General features: G+C 35.6%; 1 protein-coding gene across 1 annotated transcript in view; it reads left to right on the top strand.

Moving 5' to 3' along the window:
- Positions 1–21,897, top strand: part of CCDC73 (coiled-coil domain containing 73) — a 151,001-nt gene extending 129,104 nt beyond the window's left edge. The window contains exons 17-20 of the mRNA XM_043481470.1: positions 11,664–11,841; positions 12,915–14,417; positions 16,867–17,000; positions 21,682–21,897. Of these exons, the coding sequence (XP_043337405.1) occupies positions 11,664–11,841; positions 12,915–14,417; positions 16,867–17,000; positions 21,682–21,897 (2,031 nt within the window). The remainder of the gene's footprint in view (positions 1–11,663; positions 11,842–12,914; positions 14,418–16,866; positions 17,001–21,681) is intronic.
- Positions 21,898–22,167: the final 270 nt, after the last annotated feature.

Below are 22,167 nucleotides of genomic sequence, written 5' to 3'. Positions count from 1 at the left end.
CAGTTTCATCCATCTCATTAGAACTGATTCAAATGTATTCTTTTTAACGGCTGAGTAATATTCCATTGTGTATATGTATCATAGCTTATCCATTCGTCTACTGATGGGCATCTAGGTTGCTTCCATGTCCTGGCTATTATAAACAGTGCTGTGATGAACATTGGGATACACGTGTCCCTTTCAGTTCTGATTTTCTCAGTGTGTATGCCCAGGAGTGGGATTGCTGGGTCATATGGCAGTTCTATTTCCAGTTTTTTAAGGCATCTCCACACTGTTCTCTATAGTGGCTGTACTAGTTTGCATTCCCACCAGCAGTGTAAGAGGGTTCCCTTTTCTCCACACCCTCTCCAGCATTTATTGTATAAGCAGTATTTTTAATATGAGTTTTTCTAATTGTTTCTTGCTATTAGAGTTAAAATTGATCTTTGTACATTGACTTCGTATTCTTTTACCATTTTAAATAATTTATTATTGTAGTATGTTTTTCTTGGTTGAACTTTGGAGTTTTCTTTGTACATAATATGTTGTCTGAGAATTTAAGGCAGATGAATTTTACATCATCTTCTTTTCTATGCATTTTATTTTTTCCTCAACTTACTGCACTACACTAGCTAGGACTCTTCAGTACAGTGTTAAATGAAGTTGTAAGAGTGGACATGATTGCTTAACTTTTCATCTTAGATGTCTTTCATCATTTCATAGTCTATTGAAAGTGAAAGTGACAGTTGCTCAGTCATGACTGACTCTTTGTGACCCCTTGAATCAAGGCAAGTTGGAAGTGGTCAAACAGGAAATGGCGAGTGAACGTCAACATTTTAAGAATCAGTGAACTAAAATGGACTGGAATGGGTGAGTTTAACTCAGATGACCATTATATCTACTACTGTGAGCAAGAATCCCTTGGAAGAAATGGAGTAGCCATCATAGTCAACAAAAGAGTCCAGAATGCAGTACTTGGATATAGTCTCAAAAACGACAGAATGATCTCTGGTCGTTTCCAAGGCAAACCATTCAATATCATGGTCCAAGTCTATGCCCCGACCAGTAATGCTGAAGAAGCTGAAGTTGAACGGTTCGATGAAGACCTACAAGACCTTTTAGAACTAACACCCAAAAAAGATGTCCTTTTTATTATTGGGGACTGGAAGGCAAAAGTAGGAAGTCAAGAAACACCTGGAGTAACAGGCAAATTTGGCCTTGGAGTACAGAATGAAGCAGGGCAAAGGCTAATAGAGTTTTGCCAAGAGAATGCACTGGTCATAGCAAACACCCTCTTCCAACAACACAAGAGAAGATTCTACACATGGACATCACCAGATGGTCAACACTGAAATCAGATTGATTATATTCTTTGCAGCCAAAGATGGAGAAGCTCTATACAGCCAGCAAAAACAAGACTGGGAGCTGACTGTGGCTCAGATCATGAACTCCTTATTGCCAAATTGAGACTTAAACTGAAGAAAGTAGGGGAAACCACTAGACCATTCAGGTATGACCTAAATCAAATCCCTTACGATTATACAGTGGAAGTGAGAAATAGATTTAAGGGACTAGATCTGATAGACTGAGTGCCTGTTGAACTGTGGACAGAGGTTTGTGACACTGTACAGGAGATAGGGATCAAAACCATCCCCAAGAAAAAGAAATGCAAAAAAGCAAAATGGCTGTCTGAAGAGGCCTTGAAAATACCTGTGAAAAGAGGAGAAGGAAAAAGCAAAGGAGAAAAGGAAAGATACACCCATTTAAATGCAGAGTTTCAAAGAATAGCAAGGAGAGATAAGAAAGCCTTCCTCAGTGATCAGTGCAAAGAAATAGAGGAAAACAATAGAATGGGAGAGACCAGAGATCTCTTCAAGAAAATTAGAGATAACCAAGGGAACATTTCCTGCAAAGATGGGCTCAATAAAGGACAGAAACGGTATGGACCTACCAGAAGCAGAAGCTATTAAGAAGAGGTGGCAAGAATACACAGAACTGTACAAAAAAAGATCTTCACAACCCAGATAATCACTCACCTAGAGCCAGACATCCTGGAATGTGAAGTCAAGTGGGCCTTAGGAAACATCACTACAAACAAAGCTAACCGAGGTGATGGAATTCCAGTTGAGCTATTTCAGATCCTAAAAGATGATGCTATGAAAGTGCTGCACTCAATATGCCAGCAAATCTGGAAAACTCAGCAGTGGCCACAGGACTGGGAAAGGTCAGTTTTCATTCCAATCCCAAAGAAAGGCAGTGCCAAAGAATGCTCAAACTATCACACAATTGCACTCATCTCACACGCTAGTAAAGTAATGCTCAAAATTTTCCAAGCCAGGCTTCAGCAATACGTGAACCATGAATTTCCAGATGTTCAAGCTGGTTTTAGAAAAGGCAAAGGAACAAGAGATCAAATTGCCAACATCTGCTGGATCATCGAAAAAGCAAGAGAGTTCCAGAAAAACATCTATTTCTGCTTTATTGACTATGCCAAAGCCTTTGACTGTGTGGATCACAATAAACTGGAAAATTCTGAAAGAGGTGGGAATACCAGACCACCTGACCTGCCTCTTGAGAAACCTGTTATGCAGGTCAGGAAGCAACAGTTAGAACTGGACATGGAGCAACAGACCAAATAGGAAAAGGAGTATGTCAAGGCTGTATATTGTTACCCTGCTTATTTAACTTATATGCAGAGTACATCATGAGAAACGCTGGACTGGATGAAGCCCAGAAGAAATTCTGGAATCAAGATTGCCGGAAGAAATATCAATAACCTCAGAAACACAGATGACACAACCCTTATGGCCAAAAGGGAGGAAGAACTAAAGAGCCTCTTGATGAAAGTGAAAAAGGAGAGTGAAAAAGTTAGCTTAAAACTCAACATTCAGAAAACTAACATCATGGCATCTGGTCCCATCAGTTCATGGCAAATAGATGGGGAAACAGTGGAAACAGTGGAGGACTTTATTTTCTTGGGCTCCAAAATCACTGCAGTTGGTGACTGCAGCCATGAAATTAAAAGACACTTACTCCTTGGAAGAAAAATTATGACCAGCCTAGATAGTATATTAAAAAGCAGAGACATTACTTTGCCAATAAATGTCCATCTAGTCAAGGCTATGGCTTTTCCAGTGGTCATGTATGGATGTGAGAGTTGGACTATAAAGAAAGCTGAGTGCAGAAGAATTGATGCTTTTGAACTGTGGTGTTGGTGAAGACTCTTGAGAGTCCCTTGGACTGCAAGGAGATCCAACCAGTCCATCCTAAAGGAGATTAGTCCTGAGTGTTCTTTGGAAGGTTGATGTTGAAGCTGAAACTCCAGTACTTTGGCCACCTGATGTGAAGAGCTGACTGATTTTAAAAGACCCTGATGCTGGGAAAGATTGAAGACAGGAGGAGAAGCGGAAGACAGATTATGAGATGGTTGGATGGCATCACCGACTCAGTGGACATGAGTTTGAGTAAACTCCAGCAGTTGGGAATGGACAGGGAGGCCTGGCATGCTGCAGTCCATTGGAGATGAAGGAGTCGGACACGACTGAGTGACTGAACTGAACTGAATACTAGCCACATGAATTGGAATGTGTTCCTTCCTCCTTAAAGAGTATTGTGTTGAAACTGCTGTTGTTTACTAAATATTAGGTACAATTCATTGGTGAAACTATTGAGGCTTTTTCTTTGTGGGGATATTTTTAAAAACAAATTTAGCTTTTAAATTATCAGATTATTCAGATTTTCAATTTCTTCATATGCCAGTGTGCAGAAAACAGTTGACATAGCAGGTTTGCAGAAGGCCTCTGGAAGACCTGCTTGTCAGTTTGGCTGTTGACTGATAACTGGAAATTGGATTTGGGGAGGGTTCCCACCATTTCCTAACAGACAGGAGTGATTCACTGTGCTTTAACTATTAAGTAGTTTCCTTTGAACGTCTGCTTTCTTTCTGGAAGTCAGTAGTTTTGGTACATGCAAGGCAGAGAGTGACCAGCAACCAATTAAGCTTTGAGCACCAAGTCTCTAATGAGCTTCCTAGTAGACAAGAGTTCACATTTGTGGTCACAATTATTGCTGCAGGAATTAAGCATGTCCTATGTGACTCCACTAGGAGAAGACTTTTTATTTTTTGGAAATTGAATGAATTTATTCAGTTCAATTCAGTCACTCAGTCGTGTCCGACTCTCTGTGACCCCATGGACTGCAGCACTCCAGGCTTCCCTGTCTATCGCCAACTCCTGGAGCTTGCTTAAGCTTATGTCCATCGAGTCGGTGATGCCATCCAACCATCTCATCCTCTGTCTTCATTATGTAACCTTTTATGTGAGGAAGAACTTACAGAACTTAGTTCCCAAATTCATGTGAGAGTAAAGAGAGAGAGTAAATGACACAAACAGGAGATACAAATCAGCTGATTTCAAATTCAGATTATCTCTACATGCCATAGGAGAGGACTCTTGAAAGAAGTTTGTACCTGGTTTCTTCCAGGCTTCATCTCTTGTGCCTTTCCTTTGCTGATTTTGCTTTGCATCCTTTACTGTTATAAATCTTAGGAGTACAACTGTATATTGAGTTCTGTGAGTCCTTATATCAAATCACCAAGCCTGGGGGTGAACTTGGAGACCTCCAGCACTGTCCATTTTGCTAATTTTTCTCTTTCAAGGAACTTGTCCTTTTCATCTGAGTTGTCAATTTATTGGTTATTGGCCTTTCTTCTTCTCTAATATTTAAAGCTATTAATTTTCTTATAAAGTACTGCTTTAGCTTCACTCTACAAATTCTGATGTATAGTGTTTTCATTCTTACTCAGTTGAACATATTTTAAAATTTCTCTTGTGAGCTCTTTGACCCATGAATATAAGTTTGACCTATAACCTTGCTGTTTAATTTCCAAATATTTAAGAATTTTCCAAGTATCTTTCTGTTGATGATTTCAAATTTAAGTGAGACTTTTATCTTTTTTACTATATCAAGACTTGTCTTTTGGCCAAGTGTGTTGTCTATCTTGGCAAATAATACCTTGTATATTCTTGAAAAAAATGTATATTCTGTTGTTGGTTGGTGGAATGTTTTATAAATGTCAGGTCAGTTTCATTGATAATATTGTTCAAAACTTCTTCATCCTTACTGATTTTTTGTGTACTTGTTCTATCAGTCAGTGGGAAATCATTAATTATAATTGTGAATTTATATTTCTCTTTTCAGTTCTGTCAGTTTTTGTTATGTGTGTTTAAGCCCTATTATTAGATGTATACATAGTTATTATTACTTTCTGATTAATTGACCTTTTTATCATTTAACATGTCCATCCTTATCCTAGTAATATTATTTTGTCTGGTATTAGTAAGCTACTCCATCTTTTATGATTAGTGTTTGCATTATGTATTTTTTGTTCACCTTACTTGTGTGTAAGGAGTAGATCACACATGGCAAGATAATTTTGAGCTGAGTTGTTAAAAGTAACTAAGAATTTCCATATAGAGATTTAAAATAGATGAAATAACATGAGCAAAGAATCAGAAATGGGAAATATCTTTTTTTTTTCCCCTTGGGCTTCTTTTACTTTATTATTTATTTATTTATTTATTTATTTTTTATTAGTTGGAGGCTAATTACTTCACAACATTTCAGTGGGTTTTGTCATACATTGATATGAATCAGCCATAGATTTACACGTATCCCCCATCCCTATCCCCCCTCCCATCTCCCTCTCCACCCGATTCCTCTGGGTCTTCCCAGTGCGCCAGGCCCGAGCACTTGTCTCATGCATCCCACCTGGGCTGGTGATCTGTTTCACCATAGGTAATATACATGCTGTTCTTTCAAAACATCCCACCCTCACCTTCTCCCACAGAGTTCAAAAGTCTGTTCTGTACTTCTGTGTCTCTTTTTCTGTTTTGCATATAGGGTTATTGTTACCATCTTTCTAAATCCATATATATGTGTTAGTATGCTGTAATGTTCTTTATCTTTCTGGCTTACTTCACTCTGTATAATGGGCTCCAGTTTCATCCATCTCATTAGAACTGATTAAATGAATTCTTTTTAACGGCTGAGTAATATTCCATGGTGTATATGTACCACAGCTTCCTTATCCATTCGTCTGCTGATGGGCATCTAGGTTGCTTCCATGTCCTGGCTATTATAAACAGTGCTGTGATGAACATTGGGGTGCATGTGTCTCTTTCAGATCTGGTTTCCTCAGTGTGTATGCCCAGAAGTGGGCTTGCTGGGTCATATGGCAGTTCTATTTTCCAGTTTTTTAAGAAATCTCCACACTGTTTTCCATAGCGCTGTACTAGTTTGCATTCCCACCAACAGTGTAAGAGGGTTCCCTTTTCTCCACACCCTCTCCAGCATTTATTGCTTGTAGACTTTTGGATAGCAGCCATCCTGACTGGCGTGTAATGGTACCTCATTGTGGTTTTGATTTGCATTTCTCTAATAATGAGTGATGTTGAGCATCTTTTCATGTGTTTGTTAGCCATCTGTATGTCTTCTTTGGAGAAATGTCTGTTTAGTTCTTTGGCCCATTTTTTGATTGGGTCATTTATTTTTCTGGAATTGAGCTGCAGGAGTTGCTTGTATATTTTTGAGGTTAATCCTTTGTCTGTTTCTTCATTTGCTATTATTTTCTCCCAATCTGACGGCTGTCTTTTCACCTTACTTATAGTTTCCTTTGTAGTGCAAAAGCTTTTAAGTTTCATTAGATCCCATTTGTTTAGTTTTGCTTTTATTTCCAATATTCTGGGAGGTGGGTCATAGAGGATCTTGCTGTGATTTATGTCGGAGAGTGTTTTGCCTATGTTCTCCTCTAGGAGTTTTATAGTTTCTGGTCTTACATTTAGATCTTTAATCCATTTTGAGTTTATTTTTGTGTATGGTGTTAGAAAGTGTTCTAGTTTCATTCTTTTACAAGTGGTTGACCAGTTTTCCCAGCACCACTTGTTAAAGAGGTTGTCTTTTTCCATTGTATATCCTTGCCTCCTTTGTCAAAGATAAGGTGTCCATAGGTTCGTGGATTTATCTCTGGGCTTTCTATTCTGTTCCATTGATCTATATTTCTGTCTTTGTGCCAGTACCATACTGTCTTGATGACTGTGGCTTTGTAGTAGAGTCTGAAGTCAGGCAGGTTGATTCCTCCAGTTCCATTCTTCTTTCTCAAGATTACTTTGGCTATTCGAGGTTTTTTGTATTTCCATACAAATTGTGAAATTATTTGTTCTAGTTCTGTGAAAAATACTGTTGGTAGCTTGATAGGGATTGCATTGAATCTATAGATTGCTTTGGGTAGAATAGCCATTTTGACAATATTGATTCTTCCAATCCATGAACACGGTATGTTTCTCCATCTGTTTGTGTCCTCTTTGATTTCTTTCATCAGTGTTTTATAGTTTTCTATGTATAGGTCTTTTGTTTCTTTAGGTAGATATACTCCTAAGTATTTTATTCTTTTTTTGCAATGGTGAATGGTATTGTTTCCTTAATTTCTCTTTCTGTTTTTCATTGTTAGTATATAGGAATGCAAGGGATTTCTGTGTGTTAATTTTATATCCTGCAACTTTACTATATTCATTGATTAGCTCTAGTAATTTTCTGGAAGAGTCTTTAGGGTTTTCTATGTAGAGGATCATGTCATCTGCAAATAGCGAGAGTTTCACTTCTTCTTTTCCTATCTGGATTCCTTTTACTTCTTTTTCTGCTCTGATTGCTGTGGCCAAAACTTCCAACACTATGTTGAATAGTAGTGGTGAGAGTGGGCAGCCTTGTCTTGTTCCTGATTTCAGGGGAAATGCTTTCAGTTTTTCACCATTGAGGGTAATGCTTGCTGTGGGTTTGTCATATATGGCTTTTATTATGTTGAGGTATGTTCCTTCTATTCCTGCTTTCTGGAGAGTTTTAATCATAAATGAGTGTTGAATTTTGTCAAAGGCTTTCTCTGCATCTATTGAGATAATCATATGGTTTTTATCTTTCAATTTCAGTATGTTAACTAGATGTCTGTTAGCGAGGCTGCTATAGAGGTTGCTAGCAGTGCAGTAAGTATCAGGAGAAGAGGTTGGAAAGCTGTATAGACTGTTGGTGGAACTTTGTTCTTGACCGTGTCATTTGGGAGCTTTTAAACAAGGAAGTACAGTGATTAGATTACTCTTTAAAAAATATCATTTTGGTGATGATATGGTTAGACAGTGAGACAAAACTAAGGACACAGGCTCCAGCTTGGAGAATACTGAAGTAGTCCAGGCAGGAGATACTTATTGCTGTTTTATTTATTTATTTATTTTTTATTAATTTTTTTTCTTTTTTTTTTTTTATTAGTTGGAGGCTAATTACTTCACAACATTTCAGTGGGTTATGTCATACTTATTGCTGTTTTAATATTCATAAATGTAATGCAGCTTGAGAGTTGTAAGCGGCAAGTAATTCCTACAACATCTGATTGATTATAAAATGAATATAGACTTCCTTCATAAAAAGTTGATCAGCATTCATTCACTTTCAAATTGAAAGTATTTTATTTAATCAGACTATAAATCATGTTTTTAAGAAATGTAGACAGTATAGACACTTTAAAATAAGAAAGTGAAGATCATGCATAACCCCAGCCACCCAGAAATAGTGATTATTAAAATTATGGTATATGACTTCCAGAGTTTTCCTGCACATCAGTTTGTATAGAAACAAATAGACATTCGTATACATGTACTTTTTAAAAACTAAAATAAAATCATACTTTCTGTGATGTTCTGTAGACCATTTTTATTTAGAAATTTATTTTATTGTGGTAAAATATATAACATAAAATTTGCTATTTTAAAGTGTTAAGTTTAAAATTACAATTATAACTCAATGGCATTAATTACAGCTACAGTGTTGTACAGTCATCACCGCTATCTGTTTCCAAAATTTCATCATCCCAGACAGAAACTGTATAACCATTAATCAGTAACTTCTGACTAATTATACAATATTTTCCCTGTTTGGTTTATTTTATTTAGATGATGTTTTCAGAGTTCATGCATGTTGTAGCACTTCATTCTTTTTTTTGGTGGAGTAGTATTCAATTGTATGAATATACCACATTTTGTGTGTCCATTCTTCTGTTGATGGACACCTGGGCTTTTACCTTTTGGCTGTTGTGCTGTTTTGAACATGCAACTAGCTGTTTGAATCTCTAGTTTTAATTTTTGGAAGGTATATACTGAGGCACCAAGTGATTTCCACTTCCTGGTATTCACGTTCTCTTGTAATACTCTCCATGGAGTTTGAGTTGGATTTAGTAACTTGCTTCTAGTTAATAGACTATAGCAGAAGTGATGCAATGTTACTTCTGAGATTAGGTTATAAGAAGACTGTGGTTTCTGTCTTGGGTGAACACACTGTCTCTCAGTCTCTTTCTCTCTGAGACATGTAAAAAAGTCCCAGCTATCCTACCAGAGAGCCTACATAGTGGAGACACCCTAGAGGATAAAAGGCCACATAAAAGAGAACTGGGCCCTCCAGCCAACAGCCAACACATGTACCCATGTAACCCATGTGTTACAGTTACCCATGTAAGTGAGCCTTCTAGAGGCAGAAGTTCCAGCCCCAAGTTTCAGATGATAGTTTGACTAGACATTCATGAGAGGCCTGGGTCAGAACCATCAAGCCAAGCCATTCCTAAATTCCTGATCTATCTAAAAGATGAGATAGTAAATGTTTACTATTTTAAACCGCTGTTAACTCTTAATATGGCTGACCCTGGAACAACTCAGGGGTTAGGGGCACCAACCCTCAGAACAGTAAAAAATCTGTATATAACTTATAATCAGTCTTTCATAAAAATGGTTCCTCCATATTGATGGTTCAGCATCCACAGATTCAACCAACTGCAGATGTATAGTGCTGTAGTATTTACTGTTGAAGAATATATGTGTATAATTGGACCAGTGCTATTTAAACCCATGATGTTGACGTGTCAAATCTATAAGTATCCTGCTGGGATTTCACAGCAGGTACTGAAACAGGATTTGAACCTGTATTTATCCAACTCCAAAGCTCCTGGCAACTATCATACTGTTTTTCTCAATCTCCTTTGCAAACTTCTCTTTTGCAAGTTTCTCTTGCCCTGCCCTCCTTTGGGGGTTTTCATTAGCATTTTATTCTTTGTGCTCTTTCTTCTTAAAGTATACTCCTAATCAGTCTCGTCAACCAGTATGTCTTCAGTTGCCGTCTATCTGCCAGTGATCTTCAAACTTATTTTTCGCAGTCAATTTTTCTCTTAAAATCTCCCAATCAGTACATCTAAATGTTCACTAGACATCTCCACCTTTTTGTCTGTCTTAACTCTTCAAACTCAAGAGATTCAAAATGAACTCGTGATATTTTTCTTTAAACCTCCTATTCCTGTTTTTTAGCTCAGTAAATAATACTCACCAGTCTCTAGGTACCCAATCTGACCTCTGCAAATCAGTCTTGACTTTCCTCTCAGTTTTTATATCCAGTCACTCAACATTTGATAGTAGCTCAGTACATAATTCATGTGTCTCTTCAGGCTTTTCAGCTTTACTGATATCACCTGGACTACTGCGGCATTCTTCTGATGCATCTCTCTGCCTCATATGTTGTTTCCCCTTAATTCAGTGTTTGTCAGATACCAAGTGCAACTTATTAGTGATTCATGGAAATCGGCCTAGTAGTTAATGACTGGCATTCTTCTAAAAATGAAATAAACTAATGTAGTATAGAAAACATTAGAATGTATCTCATTGAGTGAGTGGTGTTGGTATGCTCATTGTGTTGTGAGACATACTTATTTCTTATTGCAGTTTTTAATTAGTGAAGTTTGGAAAGCAATCCATTCTTTATACTGTAGCCAGAATGGTCTTTCCAGTCAGCTCATATTAATAACCTTATCTAAAATCCTTCAGTGACTTCTCATTGACTTCCTGGTAGAGTCTGTACTACTTAGCATGCTCTTTGGGGGCCCTTAATGATCTAGGCCTAGCTCAAGACTTATTTCTCTCTATTCTTCTCACAGCATCTAAGCTCATGCTGAAGGAAATCACAGGTAGTTCCATGAAGTAGAACTACATGAAATGACTATAGTTTTGTTTGTTTTTAACATCTGTAAATTCCATTTCTTATCCCTGGAGTGCTTTCTTATCCCCATCTATATTAAAATTGTCTGTTATTTCTTTTCCTATCTTTCTCAGTTGACCATAAATTTTTTGAGGATAGTGACTATATTTTGTTCATCATTGTATCCCAAAGCCTAGTGCAGTGCTTCCATGTAATATATGTTCAATATTTCGGGGGAGTAAAAAGATGTTGAATTCAGTCACTATTTTAAAGATACATAGAAACACCAAGCACTCAAAACAATTTGCCTGCCATGACTACTTTGCTTTTAATAAAGGAGTGATTCTTAATATGTGGTATTTGTAATAATGTGGAATGCATGTTTGAAAACATCTAAGGCTCTCCATTTTATTTAAATATGATAGACTATACAAAATGAACTTAGAGTGATCTTGTTATAAAGAGGAATATATTAAGTGTAGTAAAAAAGTCATTTGGCTTTCAAATACAAATTGCTGGATGATTAACTGAAATATAGATTCCACTTTCATTAGCAAAATTTGTTCAGGTATTTTATACTTTTTAACAATATGTTTTACATTAAAGGAATCTTTTCCATTTTACACTAGAATCTTCCAGAAGTAAACACTGAAATGTCAGTGGAAAAATCAGAAAACACCATAATACAGAAATATAATTCCAGGCAAGAAATAAGGGAAGAAAATACCAAGAGTTGTTGTTTAGACACTGAACACAAAGAAAAAGGAGAAACGAAAGAAGGCCCATTTTTAGAGGAAATCATTATAGGTAATAAAGGTAACCCAGTTATATTGATGTTTTCTAATTTTTATATTGGTCTTTCAGGGGGATATCAATTTCAGTCTTTGCTTTGAGGACCTAGCAGTATAATTGGAGAAATACTTTTCCATTTGTATGTCTTAACAAAAGGACTTAGATGTCTTTTGAGCTGTTCTTTAATTGAGTCAATATTCAGGGGAAAAAATACACTTTTGCTTTCCTTTCTCATCACTTACTCGTTGGCTTTTTGCATTCTGGTTTCTGCTTTCATTTCTTTGCTGAGAGTGTTCTCTGAGCTACCAGCAACCTTTTGATGACCAAATTCTAGAGCACTTTTCTTAGTTCAAATTACCTTTCTGTAACCATTGAAATAATTGACTAAATTCATCCATATTGAAAAAGAGCTGTTTAAAGAAGGTAATCTGAAGGTGTTCAAACCTAGGCTGAACAACCACTTGGTGGGGATGTTGTAGAGAGAATGATTGGATTAAAAAGACCCTTCATGGCCTACAGATTATTGTAACTATACTGAAATTTTGAAAGCTATGGTTAAAACCCAGGTGATTAAAATTAATATCTTAAGTAGATATTCTGTATACTTTGCCCAAAAGTATTCCAGATTTTAAAAATATTTACAAGGTAGGGAGCAAAAAAGTGATGAAAAGAAGCCAGCTGGCAGCTTCTGGATCTAGGTAATAAGAGAAATTACAATATGGCTATTAGTGTAAATTAATTTTTATCTAATCAGCTGTGTGTTTGTATGGAATTATACTGTATGTGCAAAAGGAAGTAACAGACTAGAGAAATAACCATTTTGTAATGCCCTCAACTTACTTTTTTAAACCAAAACTACTTTCTCTGTTATGAAATACAAATTTAATATGGGTAGAACCAAATATTTTACCATGTTTACTAAAGGGAACTCAGTATTTATATAAAACTGATGTCATTATGTTTGTGTGGTAGCTTGTCAGTGAAATATTTAAAATTAAATATATATATATTTAAAAACAGTTAATATGTGTTATAAAAGCAGGCTTTAGCATATAACCCAAAATTTTACTGTGTTCTCATTATAACAGACTTACAGCTTTTTGAAAAAAGCTCCAAGAATAAAATTGATATTGTTGTGCCTCAGGATGAAAACCAAAGTGAAATATCCCTAGGCAAAACCCTCGGCATAGAAAAAGAATTAATTAGTGAAGGACAAACCTCGGATATTACCGACTTTACAAAGGTGGTTACTACAGAAATAAAAAACAAGGTGGACTTGGAAAAAGATAATGAGTGTACAGAACTTAAATCATCAAGTATTCCCTTTGTAGTGGCAGATTCATCAATGGAAACAGAAAAGATACATCTAGAAAGAACTGAAGGATTAGATCTTCACCATGCAGATGTACATCTGGGGGTTGAAAATAATAGCACATCATTTAACAGTATTTTAAATGAGATGGTTTGCCATACAAATCATAAAAAAGATGTTTCTGAAGATGAGCCATTCAAACAACAGTTCAGATTGTTTCCAGGGACTCAAGAAAATACCACAGAGATGCTAATCACAAATAGCCACAAAATCAAAACAGATTTGGATTCTTCTGTAGATGTAAAAAGGAATCTCGTCCAGTCTCAGAAATATAGTTTACAGGATTCAAATAATGTTGTGTTAGATGATAAACAATGTAAAATAAGACAGACACAGCTGTTAAGTAAAAGAAGTGAATGTAGTCTATTGCCATTTAAAGAAACTTCAGATGTTCAGCAAGTTGGTGACCATCCTTCAGAGCAACCTGAAATAGCTATTCCTTATGATATAGCAATCAGCCACCCCATTTCTTCTGCTGTTTTCAGTGACAATTTGAATGTACTTTTAAAGAATTCAGATAAAATTGTTAATATCATGCCTATGTTGGTGACACCCAACTCAAGCCCTGGGAAAAGAACTATATGGAAAAATCTGAATGACATGCAAAACAGTCAAGTTGAGAAGTGTTCGGGGTATCTAGAAAACAATGTGACTCTTTCCCATCTTCAAATTAACAATGAGAATATAGATGCTTCACAAGCCAAAGATATGAAAACTGCTATTCATATGAAAACTTCCACAGAAATGCAGTTTTCCAATAAAGAAAGTCAGATTGATGAGAATCAGATAACTGAAGTTAAAAATAAAGACCTCTTCCCTAATGAAAGACAGCATACATTGTTAAATAGTACAGAGAAAACGGAGTCATTAAATGACATTGTTTCAGGAAAAATTTACAGTGAAGGACAGCTGGAAGAATCATGTTCATTTCACATAAAGCCATCTGGAGATTTAGTAAACATAAGTGGAAGGTCAGCCTTTGATCTTTCAACTTCAGATAAAAAAACTGAGAAAACTCTAGTGTATGTGAATTTTTTAGGCCCTAGTTCTTGGTCAAAAGTAAATCAAATTGAAAGTCAAACAGTGAGCACTTCAACATCTAGCATTCCTTTGTTGCTGAACGAGAGACCAGTAGGTCTGTTAGAAAACAAAAAGATTGTTTCGATGACACTTTGTAAAAATGTTAGTGTGGATGAGGCCAGGAAGGATGTTGGACCAGGTAAGAAAATAATTATTTTAAAATTTGTTTTTCTACTTATTATTCTTGGTAAAAATTTTCCAGATTGTTTAATATGAAAATTTATATTACTATATATATTATTTTGCCTAAACCTAAAGACTCTGTATATGTATGTAAAAGTAGGAAAGGTTTTACTTAAATGGAAGCAGATTTCTTTTCACTTAAATCTGAACCAGTATTATCAACATGTACAGAGGTCAACTGCATTTTGGAAATTTAAAAAAAATCCTTTTCATTATCAAAGAACTGAAACTAGCAAAAACAATCACATTTGTGTCATTAATTTTAAATTAGGAACATCTACCTAATCCAAGTCTCTCTCTTTTTTTTTTTTACTTTCTGGAGCAAATGCAGAAAAGTTGTTGATAAGGCTTCTGCCTTCATTCATGTTTACTCCTTTTCTTTCTATACTAAACACACACACAGAACAAACTTCCTTCTCTCAGAACTGTTTTAGTTTCTCTCACTTTCTTCTAATTTTTCCCTCCTTCCTTAATTTTTCTGTTTTGTCTGTCCCTTCACTAACACCACAAATCCAGCTCTTTGTATTTTTGTTTGGCAAGTAATAGTGAAGTGAAAGTCACTCAGTTGTGTCCAACTCTTTGCAACCCCATGGACTGTGTAGCCTACCAGGCTCCTCTGTCCATGGAATCTCCAGGCAAGAATACTGGAGTGGGTAGCCATTCCCCTCTCCAGGGGATCTTCCTGACCCAGGGATCGAACATGGATCTCTTGCATTGCAGGCATTCTTTACCACCTGAGCCACCCAGGGAAGCCAAGTGAAAGTGTTAGTTGCTCATTTGTGTCCGATTCTTCGTGACCCCATGGATTATAGTCCATCAGGCTCCTCTGTCCATGGAATTCTCCAGGCAAGAACACTGGAGTGGGTAGCCTTTCCCTTCTCCAGGGGATCTTTTCAACCCAGGGATCAAACCTGGGTCTCCCACATTGCAGGCAGGTTCTTTACCATCTGAGTCACCAGGAAAGCCCCAAGTAATAGTGAGGTGTAACATTACCTTTCATATCCTTGATATTTATCATTTGAAACACTTTAAGTTGAATCCCTTAATAGTTATAGATCAATATTGATACATTCAAATAGTAAATATTTCAGATAGTAGGGACTGTTCTATTCTTTAGTGTAGTAAAACCTACCACATTAAATAAAAGCATCCTCCAGAATAAAAAAAGAGGGAGGGGGAAGTAAATGGATGACATACACATGACTTAATATTGGAGGTACTGAAACTAGGTGATGAGCAATTAAGGTTCATTCTCTCTACTTTTGTGTACTTTAAAATTTTCATATTAAAGACATTTTAAAATAGAAATGCAGTATATCTTATGTATAGGCACTGCATAAATATAACTTAATTACTGTTTAAGAAGTATGACCATAATAAAAATGTTTATTTGCTAATAGCAATCTCAACATGTTTAAGTTGTTGGGGCTGTTAGATAGTCTTAGATTTTTAGGGAAATTTGCCTGTTTAACAGTATGCATTTAGACCCATTACAGAAATGTGGCTTATAAGGAAAGCTTTGCATGGCCCCTGACTTTAACAGGCTTCTTTTAAAAAGGAAATTGAGAAAATTTTAAAAAGAAGTGGGAATTAAAAGCAAAGCAAGTATATCTCATTTGAATGGAGAAATAATTAGGGAAAAATACAAAACACAGAAACACTTTAAAATCTCATTTCACAAACTATCATTTTCCTGATATAATAAAATGTATTAACTTCAGATTCCATTAATTTTGTCCATCAAATGCAGCAGTTAGTTTAATGCTGTTAGTCAATGGACAGGTCTAACATTTACCATTTTCTTACAAGTCTTTCCTTCTAAATTAAATCTCAGTGATAGAATTAGGATGCAAGGAGAGAAGACTAAAATTCTATAATAATTCAACTTGTAAAATACTCAGACTCATAAAAGATACTCCTAAATATCTTTTAGCCTTCAAAGACATGTTTCTCTAAATTGTTGTCTATTTATTAAAACACAATGACCCCTGGACTTCTTATAGCCAATTTCTTTTTAAATATAATTTATAAATCTTTTCAGTTGGTTCAGACTCTTCCCTTTGTATTAGTAAGATGTTTACTATATAAATGTTTATATGCATAGGCAGTCCAGTAACCAGGGGAATAAGGATAACATTTTAATGTATGTTATATTGTTTGAGAAGATCATAACACTGTGTCACTGGTTTTAATGTGAAATCAGCAGGTTTTTGAAAGTAGCAATAAAATGTTTTCTGAAATGAAGTAAGAGCAAAGTCTATGAAAACCAGTATTCAACATAAGAAGAATATAGAAATTGTTACTTTTTAAATAGAAAAACATGGGATCAGAGAAAAACAAGTTTAGTCACTAAAATGAGTCCCTGGAGAATAAAATTCAGTTGTCATTTCCTCTTTGTCAACCAGATACTACCAGCATTAACAGAGCTGCTGACACTTTGAATAACTCAAGTATCCATCCAGATCCCAGGGGAGAGCCCAGTGAAGAGAGGAATGCAATTGCAAAGACTTTTTATGATTCTTCTTTTCCCACAGAACATGTAAGTCAATTAAAAATATTGCCGAGCAGACCTTAGTGAGCTAATTCTACAGATATGTGTAGAACTGTATGCATCTGGATGGTTTAAGACCTAACTGATCTCCAAAATAATATCAAGAGGGCAACATGGCACCATTTTTCACAATTAAGGTTGATGGAAAACAGCAGGAAAAAGTCACAGTGTATAAATCAAATAGATATAATCCAGCCTGTTTTGGGAAGGAGAGTGTGAGGTAGTGTATCATGTACTTCTATTTTTTAGTCACCTAAATTTAGGAATAGTGGCATTTGAGCATTTACTTAAACTATTAAAAAATAGTTCACTGAGCATTTTAAATTATAATAAAAGCTGCCTTAAATAAGTTGCTTTTTAATAGTGCTTAAGGTAATTTATATTATTTTTCAGAAATTGACTATTCCAAAAGAAGAAATTGTCTATTTTAAATTATTTCAATTAAAACACAGTATGTGAAAGGATCAAATATTCATAAGTATATGAAATCAAGTATGGATATAAATATTAAGCAAAGTATTTGTAGACGTCATATGGCTCCAAGAGTCCATTTGTCATATGAAAAGCAACTAACTACAACTGAGAGGTTTTTGTTGGGTTTTTTTTTTTTTTGGAAAATTTGTAAGTTTTTAAACTTAAGTGTGCAAAACTTCAGTGCAAAAAAGGCTGTATTGTTCAAAGTCTAAAAAACAAGTATAACTGCTATAAGGAACCCAAAAAGGTTAGAAAAATGACAAAAAAGCAAGTGCATAGTCACTGTATATTTTAAATTTTAAAGATGCACATTAAACAGCTTTTTTGAGCACTATTATAAAGTGAAAATTATAGCAGTTAACACAGCCTTATGAGTAAGTTTCTAACAGTACATTTTATTTCCATTTTTAAATTGGAGAAACCTCAAGTAAGGTAGCCTAACTGTCCCTTTGGGAAAGTTGAAACTAAAATCAGGATCTACGTTTTTCACCTGTGCATAATTGAGCTCAAAACCAAATGATTTCAGCTTGATGTGCAAATGTTCAATCTTTAAACTGTGGTAACTAATGCATAGTAGACTAGGCACTGGGAAATCTAGGTTCTGACCTTTAGCTAATTGGGTAAGTCACAGAATCAAGTGAGAAGCAAAAAGAAGCTTGAGTATCAAAGGTAGACATCCATTCTGACTGGGTTGAATACTTAACACTTCTAACATAATTGTTCTATTTTCAAACAGTTTAAGGGTATGATGGAAATTTCACATCTCCCTTTCAAGCCCATTTTTATTTAAAAAAAAAAGAAAAAGAAAAAAACAACCCAATAGATAAGTTCTTTGTAGCGCATCCCTAATGCTTTTTCTGTAATTAGTTAAGAATTTATAAAATTTAAAACTTTTTTGAATATTCCCACAACAGCTTTAAAATCATATTGAGGCAGTGACACAGATGTGAAATAATTTTCCAGAGCATTAAGAAGTTTGCAGTGGACTTAAACTAGATATCTTGGCTGTTACATGCTACATCACCTTCTCAATTTTTGTTAATAGAAAAGTTTCTTCTAAAAATACGGGTGCGCGGAAAACACACTAAATGTCTGTTTAGCAAAGTGATCATCACTTGGTGTCAAGCAGTGTGCGCTGTATCACTGTCCCAGCTGACGCTTGGTCACCAGTCAACATTTACTATGGGACAAATGTAAAAGCAGGTGAATTCTTTTGCTTAGTCCACTGAAAAGGTTGTGATCCTGGATTAAACAAGACCAATCTAGCCTCTTTTACTTAGGCTTTTCTGCATCACAGGCTGTTGAATGACAGCTCATGTGCCATATGCAGCCTATTGCCTTGATTTTATTGACAATAAAAGCTTATTACAACAGCCACACCCCTTCCTTTACCTGTAGTTCTGTGGCCTTGTTACAGTGACGGAGTCACGCACTTGTGAGGGAGGCCACTTGGCCCACAAAGCCAAAAACGTTTACTCTGGCTCTTTTACAGCAAAAGTTTGCCAACTCTTGTTCTAAACGAAAAGTGAATTTTATGAAGACTTATGGCCAGAAAGGGAATATAAGTTCTTTAAATTTTTCAATTGTTTTTATGTATACTGTCCACATCAGTTTTGTAAAATTCTGGGTAATTATTACGAGTTAACTAATTTTTCTCCTGTAAATCCAGAGTAATGTTTTTTTTTAATTCTTAGAAGGGGTTAGGTTGGCAGCCTGCTGCGATCTTGATTACACCCAGGAATGAGGATGGGAGAGAGGGGCCAGAGTAAGCAGTCACCTGTTTCACACATTCAGTATTAGGTTCATGCAGAATTTTAAAATGTAACCACAGGCTTAAAGAGGACTAGTACTAGGCTGGGGGATATTTTAGGCCAAAGAGCAGATCTTTTGAGTCAGGCAGAAAGAGGTGAAGAGGTGAGTGATTTTTTAGGAAGGAGCAAAGACATGTGGTAACATACGTGTAACTAGAATTACTGCTATAGGCTACAAAACCTAAGTTAAGCCAAATAGGACAAGTTTTGTTAAGTGAAAACTTTAAAATTACATCCTGCTTCTCTCTATGGCCAATCCTTGCTTCTGCCCCTCCCACTAAGTAGGAAAAAGGAGAAGTGTGAGTGTCTCCTTCCTTTTTCCATCAAGTCAAAAATATGGATTTTGGGAAATTGGGTAATTTGTACTTGGTATCAAATGCACCAAGATGTTTCTGGCATTTTGTTGGCAAAACAGGACCATTAGGTCATACAGATCATCAAATCATTTTACTCCAAAACCAGCAGCAACCTAGCTTTGGATTTGGTCTACTTCTCTGTTAACTATTCTCAGTACTGCCTGAGGCTGACACACTGCCCACTTTAATTCATTTTGGCCCTGTGAGCTACACAAGGTATGTTGAACACTTACATGCCAGACATTATGAAAAATATATATTTATGTACATTTTATCCAGTTACTCTTTACAGTAATAGCATTTTATAACTAAAACAATCTGATGAGAAAACTGAGGTCCACAGAAGTTAAATGAATTGCTTAAGGTCTCTTTGGTGGTCCTTTGTTGATACTTTTGTTTTCATCTGTTATTTCATAAAAACATAGGCAATGAGACAAACATGAACCCAGCATCACTAAGGATCAGAGAGTAAGACTCTGAGGATTGGTGGTTGACTAGAATTCTCAGGAACCAGAGCAGTCCAAAAGGACACAGCCTTTAGGGAACTGAGATAAATGTAAACACTTAAATTCAGTTTAAAAAACTGTTACTGTATAATCTCACAATGTTAACAAAAATATGCCACTTTTATCAGATTGGAAAAGACTTTAAGGCAGTACTCAAAGATCTTCACAAAGATTTATGAACAAATGACATTCATTATAGCTTAATAACAGTAAACATTTTCCAACAACTCAAATGTCCAACAATATATTAAATTATGGAACATGGAATATGATGGAGCCATGCTTTCTAGAGGAAAATGTTAAAAATGTTTTTAACCCAGCACAATCATATAAATGATCCAGATTTTTAAAAACTGTATATATAGAGTCTAGGATATGTATATTGAAATGTTTAATGGTGGTTGCAATATTGGGTAATTTTAATCAAATTCTTATTCTGTTCTGTACTTCAAAAATATATTCCCATTTAAGAGAACATTTTATCTGAGAGATTTTTTCCAACAATTAACTCAATTTTGCCACACCCTGCAGCATGTGGGGAATTCCCTGACCAAGAACTGAACCTGTGCTCCCTGCAGTGTAAATGCAAAGTCACCACCAGGGAAGCCCTCAAATTTATTTGATAGGGATAAATTGGAAACATGTCAGCAACAGGTCATAGGTAAATTATCACACACCCATAAAAAGTATTTTGCAGCCACTGACACTTGCTTATGAGAAGTTTGTATTGTATAGGAAACAATTCAGAAGGAAGAACTGATATAAAATTCTATAGAATGGTCAATACTAAAATACAGATGCTAAAAATAGAAAGACTAATAGCAAACAATACCGAAATATTGACAGGTCTCTCTGGATAGCAGATTACTAGTGATTTTTTAGTTTCTTTACACATTTCTTTATTTTCTGAACTTGTAATTATTTTATATTCAGAAAAAAACCTTTAAAAAAACTTCTTTAGCACAGTATTAGAAGTATGACCCAATGTGGTGCCTTGGAAACACACCAACTTAAAACCTCACTGCGCTTTGCTGTTTCTCCAACAATGGTGCTCTGAAGCGTAAGAGGAAACCTGAAGTAAAAGGCAGTTTGTACATGGCAGTTTACTTCCGTTAGCATTTAAAATTTTCCCCAGCCTTGATAGAAGATACAAAACATAGACTTGTTTGGGAAGGGAAAGGGAGTAGCAGACAAAACAGATTTTTTTTTTTTAAACAGATTTTTATCTGCATTGTTTTAAATATCTTTTCTTTCAAAGAAAGCTTAAGACCTTTAAGAAAACATTTGTGGTATCCCTGGAGTATATCTTGAAGAGCTACTACATAAGCGTACAAACTCACGTTTTATATTTTGGGGGGCCAAAATTACTAAGGTGGTAGCTGGAAAATAGCCAAGACAACAGTGGGTTTTTATCACATACCCCTAATTGCAGAGGCTGAAGGATTTTCTTTAAATGCTTATTGATGACTGGTTAGAAAATGAGTAATAATTTCAGTGGTAAAACAAGTTTGGTATTTCCTAGGTGAAAACAAAGCCTCTGAAATCAACTCTGCTACAAAGCCATTTTCAGGCAATCAAGATTAAGAATACTGATTTAGATGCGTTGTCTTCTGGTGAAGATGACTGGCAGCACTTGGTAACAGATCAAATAAATGAAACTGAAAAGTTTCTAAGTTTAGAAAATGACAACCAACCTAAAAAAAGAAAAGCAGAAGAGATGGCAGAAAAAACAGATTAAAATAATGTTTATAAATGCTTGCACAGTGAATTATTTCACTGAAATATAGATGTGGTTTCAATTGGAATACAACTGTTGTATTTAAAGCTTTATAGTTGTACTCACTTTACCAATTTTTTTCTTTGATGAAATTATATTACTGTTATGGTGTTTTCACTAAATAAATGCTTCGTTTAAGACAGCTAAGATTGCAAGGTTTTATGTTAGCACTGAATGAATGTTAGCATTTAATTCCTTTTAGTTAAATCTGTCTTTCCTCCATATACTCTT

Source organism: Cervus canadensis, chromosome 11, assembly GCF_019320065.1.
Source record: "Cervus canadensis isolate Bull #8, Minnesota chromosome 11, ASM1932006v1, whole genome shotgun sequence".
Classification (NCBI taxonomy): domain Eukaryota; kingdom Metazoa; phylum Chordata; class Mammalia; order Artiodactyla; family Cervidae; genus Cervus; species Cervus canadensis.
This window is presented reverse-complemented; position numbering and strand designations above follow the sequence as displayed.